The 6834-nt window shown below is 43.2% G+C and overlaps 1 protein-coding gene across 1 annotated transcript; it reads left to right on the top strand.

Moving 5' to 3' along the window:
* Nucleotides 1-428: 428 nt before the first annotated feature.
* DEGS1 (delta 4-desaturase, sphingolipid 1) lies at nucleotides 429-3744 on the top strand (the record flags this gene model as incomplete). The annotated part of the gene is made up of 3 exons (XM_079550011.1): nucleotides 429-510; nucleotides 1182-1924; nucleotides 3598-3744. 3 exons carry the CDS (start codon nucleotides 429-431, stop codon nucleotides 3742-3744), a joined length of 972 nt encoding a protein of 323 aa, XP_079406137.1.
* Nucleotides 3745-6834: the final 3090 nt, after the last annotated feature.

The raw sequence follows: 6834 nt of genomic DNA, 5'->3' as shown, positions 1-6834 counted from the left end.
AACTAATAATGCAGACAACGCTGTTACCAGTTTGAAACGCCAGTTCCTTCCATGCGTCTTGCTCCGTGCTCCGGCCCCGTGGCGTTACCGAGCCCTCACGACAGCGGGGCTGAGCTCAGACGAGGCCCAGGGAGGGCTACCGGGCTTCCGCTCTGCTGAGTAGCGAACGGACGGCTCTCTCCTCGCGGCACGACCGCGACACCGCTGCCCCACCCTGCTGCGCCGAGGCGCCGGCAGCCAGGCGGCCCCTGAGGGCAGAGCGGGAGCTGAAGCCTGACAGCCTGACAGATCGAGACGTCCAATCAGAAGATACGGGAGGCGGGGACTCTCGCTCTCTCTCTCTCTCTCTCTCAGCCGTATAAAAAAGACCGTGCGGGTGGGCGCCGGCAGTCAGGCGGCTGAGGAGTGGGGGTGTTGGGGTTGTCGCCATGGGTAACACCGTCGCCAGGGAGGACTTCGAGTGGGTGTACACGGACCAGCCTCACGCCGACCGCCGCAAGGAGATCCTGGGTGAGGGGAGGCGGCTGAGGCGCTCCTTGGCGCGAGCTGCGTGGCGAGGGGGCTCCCCGCAAAATGGCTGCCGGCCCCGCCGTTAAGGAGCCTTGGAGGCGGCGGGAGCGCCCGGGCCGAGCCGCTGGGGCGGGGGGGGCGCGGGGATGGGGCTTTGGGCCGGGCCTGAGGACGTGGGGGTGGCGGCCGCCGCCTTGAGCGGGGCGGGGGGGGGGGGGGTGGGGAAGGAGCGGGAAGGAAGGAAGGAAGGAGAGAGAGAGGGCGGACAGCGACGGTGTTGGATAGTGACCGGAAAGCTCGCATCAGGGCTTGTGCGTTGTGTGTGGGTTGTCGGCTCCACGCCATTTCCTTCCCAGATAGGTTGAGGTGACATTAGCTCTTGCCACGTTACTAGCAAGCTGCTGAGCGACGGAAAAATGCAGAAATGGCTGAATTCTGAAAGACCTCTTATAGGTATCATTAGTAGCGTGTTTTTGTACCTGTGGTAGATGAGTCCTAGCTGAGTGGAGGGGAAAGCATGTCTGAGTGTTTCTGTGGCTTTATTAGGCTAGAATTCTGTGAGGGAAGGTTTGTGGTGGTGCCCTGATGGTTGGACACGATGATCTTAGAGGTCTCTTCTGACCTCAGTGGTTCTGTGGTATCTGTATTTTGCGTAATTCTCTCCCCTGTAGCCAAACACCCGGAGATCAAAGAGCTGATGAAGCCTGACTACAACCTGATCTGGGTGGTGGTGCTGATGGTCGCGGCGCAGCTGACTGCCTTCTATCTGGTTAGAGACCTGGACTGGAAGTGGGTGGTATTCTGGGCATATGTGTTTGGAAGCTGCATCAGCCACTCCATGACTCTGGCCATTCATGAGATCTCTCACAACAGTGCCTTTGGCAACTGCAGAGCAATGTGGAATCGATGGTTTGGAATATTTGCCAACCTCCCCCTTGGGCTGCCCTACTCAATATCCTTCAAGAGATACCACATGGATCACCATCGATACTTGGGAGGCGATGGAATTGATGTGGACATTCCCACCAACTTTGAAGGCTGGTTTTTCTGCACTCGCTTCAGGAAGTTCATCTGGATTGTTCTTCAGCCATTTTTCTATGCCATTAGACCCCTCTGCATTAATCCCAAACCAATTACTCGACTTGAAATCATCAACTTGCTGGCTCAGCTTTCCTTCGATATTGTGATCTACCATTTGTGGGGAGCCAAATCCCTTTTTTACATGCTTGCTGGCTCATTACTTGGCCTTGGGTTGCACCCGATTTCAGGACACTTCATAGCTGAACATTACATGTTCTTAAAGGGGCACGAGACTTATTCCTATTATGGGCCACTTAATTTGCTCACTTTTAATGTTGGCTATCACAACGAGCACCATGACTTCCCCAATATTCCTGGCAAGAGCCTTCCACTGGTAAGTTTAGTTCTGAGGCGGTTCTTTTTCTTACGCTGAGCCCTACTCTGATGTGAGAATTGGGAAGAACACACGCTATTAGAAGAATGGAACCTAGAAAAACCCCAGAAGTTAGAGTATGGAGAATCTCTTAAGTTCAAGAGTTGAACGGGGGAGAAATGCTGAACAGATTCTAACTTGCTGTTCCACCATTCCTTAAAGGAGGGGAAAGGCCTGTCCTCATGCTATCTTGGCTCTGTGTTTTATCTGACTCCTAGGTTTCTGTAATTACAGCAGGCCACCAGTGTTCTTTTTCAGTTTGGAAGTATGCAGAAATGTAGTTAAGAAGTTAGAGGCACCTCCGAAATTTTGTCAGCTCTGTTTCAGGTATCTTAAGTAAAATAATAATGTGTACTTATCCTTCAATCGCCTTTACCAAAGACATTCTCTGGTAAGGAAAAGATAAGACCAGAGATACTGCTACTATGTGTTGTAATTCTACAAACGTCCAATAGCTTTCTGTTCTGGAGTAGTTTCAGTTTTGTCTAGTGAGAACCTTTGAACTCTTTGATAAGTGTCAGCTGTACACTGACAGTTCAGGCTTCAAAGCTAAGACTTAGGCTTGCGGCATCTGCACGAGTGGCAGATGGGACTTTCACACTGGTTTTCTCCCTCTTTCAGCTCGAGATGCTGGGACTCACTGACTTGCTGTTCATACCTAGCTTTGTGCTGGTGAACCGGATTTTACTTAATGTATATATGTATATTTAAGTTCTAAATAGGGAATTAGTTTTTGCTGCTACAGAACTGGTAGGCTATGGCTTGAATAAGAAAATGAGGATTGTTTTTAAAAGAAGTGTAGTTAATTTTGTTGGACTGGAGTCTGCTATTTGGTGAGTTGAAGATAGCTGAAGTAGTGGGGTACTGCTGAGCTGCACCTGCTTTAGATGACCTATTTCATAGGTGTGATGATAAATCAGAAGTATCCTCAGCTCTGAACCCAGCATGTAAATAACTTGGTTCTGTTTGTTGCTTACAGAGATTAACGATAATCCTCTGACAGTAAATTCTGTGGAATTCAGTGAAAGCTCAGTTTTGTTGTGTTCAGGCTCTTAAGGCTTCAGGATGGTTAATTAGAAATAAATGTCAAGGATATTTGATTGAAACTCCAGCATTTCTAGACCTCTAGCTTAGAAAAGCAGTCTGTTCAGCCTCTACATCTAAGAGTAAAATCCCTGGAAGCTGCTTATATTCATTCTGAGAAATGAGATATTCCTGAGAAATAGTGTTCAGAGTGAGGTTTGAAACTCTATCTTAAAATGGCTGTTAACTCTTTCAATTTCGCAACATCCTTTTTTTTTTTTTTTTTTTTTTTTTTTTTTTTTTTTTTTTAAGTGAGACTTGTATATACATGAGCCAGCTCTGGACTGAGTCACTTCAGCCAGCCAGCCAACAGCTTTTGTGTTTTCTCAGGGCTGGTGAGCTGCATGGTTCTGTAGGCAGCATGGTAAACAGACCTCGGGTAGGCTCAGCTTGTTCTGGCTCTCCTCTCCAGTGTTACGAGCTTTTCAAACTACTGAGTTGTTTCAAGAAATTGCCACATTATGACACTAATAGCTGTTCTAGATTCTAACATCTAAACTGGTGCTAGTGGAAATAGTAATGTAACTAGTAAATGATCTATCTCTCTTTAGGTGAAGAAAATAGCAGCTGAATACTATGACAACCTGCCACAGTATAACTCTTGGATAAAAGTACTTTATGACTTCGTGATGGATGATACAATCAGCCCTTACTCACGCATGAAAAGGCAATTAAAGGGTGAAGTGAAGCAAGATTAAACTTCTGGCATCCGAACTTTGTCTGCTTGCTTTGAAGTGACTGGTACAAAGTCTCTTGCTTAAAGATGTTAACTAGTGTCCTGAGTTAAGATCCACAGCAACACAGCAATGCATTCTTAAGGTTATTTTGTAGGAGGCTACTACCATCTACAGCATTCCTAGCAGTACTCAGATTCAATGGTTAAATGTGTTTGTTTGCCTAAGGATCAGTGTTATACACACAACGCTAAATCTCTTTGTTACAGGATTTACTTTGGCAGGTGTTAAATCTGTATGAAATGTGTTTGGCGCTCATATTTTACAAGTTCTTAATGTAATGCACTGCCCCTACCATGCAGTTTAGACGATGGTAGTATTAAGATGCTGTACTTATCTGTTAATTCTAAACTAACATGATTCGGTCAACTTAAATCTCCTCTTGAACTTATTTCCTGATTCAGGGGTGGAAAAACGAAATATCTGTTCTTGTTGAAGTAGGTAATGTTGTTTGAAGCATTACTCAAAAGTAAACTACCTGCTCTACAGAGAGTACTCTAAAGGAGCAATGTGTCACTTAGAATGAAATAGCCATGTTCTAGATGGCTTATGTGGTGGCCTTGTTAAAAGGTGGGGAATTTGATGGTATCACTGTTGTTGAGTGTCCTCACCTACTCCTTAAGTGACTCGTGCTAGTATATAGCTTGAACAGCCAGTGCCTGAAGTTGTACCTGCTGTGAGGGAACTTGGCATAATTGAGGTTTCTCTTACTGCAAAAATCTTGCTATGGTTTGGAATTCTTCTTATCTACAAAGGAAAATGAGAAGGTAGAATCTGGTTGGTTCTCCTGTTACCATGGATTTAAATACTGCCTCTAATATTTACACTTGCTTGGAAATTTGGCTGGTATGGACGACCAAATCAGTTGAACCAGATAGTGTTCTGGCAAACAATGCTAGCTAAAACAACTGGCAACTTGACCTTTTCAGTGTATTAGTTCTTTGTGTGTGCAGAAAGCTGTTGCTAAATGTTCTTATTTTTTTTTTAAGCCTACCCTACATAAACACTGGTCTTACTTACATAATAAAATGTGGTGAGAGCACAGGTGATGCTATTGAATTACTTGAAGCATTTAAAGTGGGAACAAAGAATGGATTTACTGAGCACTGAAGAACCTTTATGTACCTCATCACAGCATATTTCTTTTGTATCATTTAATGCGTTGGTGATAATCTTAAGTTGTGGAAGATGGATACAAATTGCTCCCAAATATCAAACGGTGATACTATGACGTGTTCTTTTTTTTAAAAGGTGGAATCTGATAAAGGTAGAAGGCTCAGGCTGCTGTCTATGCTGGTCTGCTATAATTTCATTTTTTTGATACCTTTAATGCCTGCATTTTTTTTTTTTTTTTTTAGATGGAATACCTGAGAAGCATACATTCTTACATCTTAATCCTCACTTGATTGCAGTTCTATTTCTAATAGAGCTTTTGCTTTTTTTCTATAGAAGCCTGGGCCCTTATATGTGATTAAGTAATAGAAGTGATATGAAGGTGTGCCAACCAACTATTTACAACATGACTTCATTGTGATACTAATGATGTAGTAGTTAGCCAGCATATTGCTCAGGGTACAGTGTAATGTCCAAGTAGACCTTATTCAGTATTTTTACATGTGATTAAAAAGCTAAGATAGAAGTAATATTGGGTGAGTTTTTAACTGATCCCTTAACACTGAAGTTCTAGATCAAGCTAGTATTCAAATGGTTGCTGCAAGAAGAGCTGTCCTACTGAGTGGTATTGTGGAATGAACTGTTAAGAATTACTGCCTATTCTTTCTACTCTGAAGAAAATTTGGTTTGGAAGATTTGAATGGAGTTAAATTGTAAAACAGTTTATTTTTAAGCCCCTTCTGTATGTTTGCTCAAGTGAGGAATTGAATGATGGTATCAAGTATCTTCAGTGTTGATGGCTCACCATAGCAAAATGAAGGATGGGAAGTCCCTCCGTAAGGTTTTATAGCTACAAGACTGGATGAATCGATTATCTTTAGTTACCTAGGAAAACTGAGATCAGAAATGAACTTCTTTTGTTAGGCTTAGTAGCCTACTTTCAACTCTGATTACAAACACTTTAAGTGCAGGATGGTGGAGAGATCTGAGGATCTGAGGATTATCAATGCTTGCCATCATCTTTCTGAAACCTCTAGCTATGATTCGAGGAACGCTTGTACTAGGTTAATGTGAGCCAGTAAGACTTAATGTTTGGATCTGAACTCATTAGGTTTTTGCCAGCATGGGTAACTAACCTTCTAAGGTGTCTAATCTCTGCATTGCGTAAGAGTTATCTGCATCTAACTTCAATAGCAGGCGTTATGCTAGAAGCAGATCATCTCAGAGCTGACCTATATTGCAGCGTAGCTTCATTCTTAAAGAGAAAGTTAAGAGCCCTTCTGAACCACTGTGAAGAAATTAAGATCATTTGGGAGTACTGCATTTGTATTAGATATATTCTTAACTGTTAGTATTTTTCAGTCTGATAGTACAACACAAATAAGAAACATTAACAAACTTCTTATTTATATGGACAGTATAGTTATTGTTTAAGGAATTAAATAGTCTTCATTAATGCTGCAGAAGCAGCTTGGTATTATTCTTGAAAGACATAACATGAAAGTTGGAGGCAGCATCGACTAGCCAGTGAAGATGAAACTCAACCTAAAGAGCACTAAGGACCTTGACAGTTATTTTCAATTCTAGTCAGATGGAATGAGCGTAGATTAATGAGCTGTTTGAGTTTATTCTGTCCTGTGTAACTAAAGCATCTTACTAGGTTGTCAGTTAAACTTTTCCTTTATGTGAAATCAGCCTGGAGTTTAACTGTCAAAACACAGCTGACCAAGGGTCAACTGTTAAATGTCATCCAAGTATTGTAGCTGCAGTTAAATAGTGCAGAGCTCTGACTGCCCCTCAGGGCTTTCTGAGCAAAGTTTTCAGAGTAAATTGCTGTTCATGGTTCTCCACACTTCCTTCCCCTGCCCCCGATTATTTGAAGTTGCTTAAGTGCAGTAAGTAATGCATCCTGGAATCTGATCCAAGGCAGTTTTCCCACAG

This window comes from Tetrao urogallus (assembly GCF_951394365.1).
Source record: "Tetrao urogallus genome assembly, chromosome: 2".
NCBI lineage: Eukaryota > Metazoa > Chordata > Aves > Galliformes > Phasianidae > Tetrao > Tetrao urogallus.
Note: the sequence above shows the minus strand (reverse complement) of the source record. Positions and strands in the feature narration are given on the sequence as shown.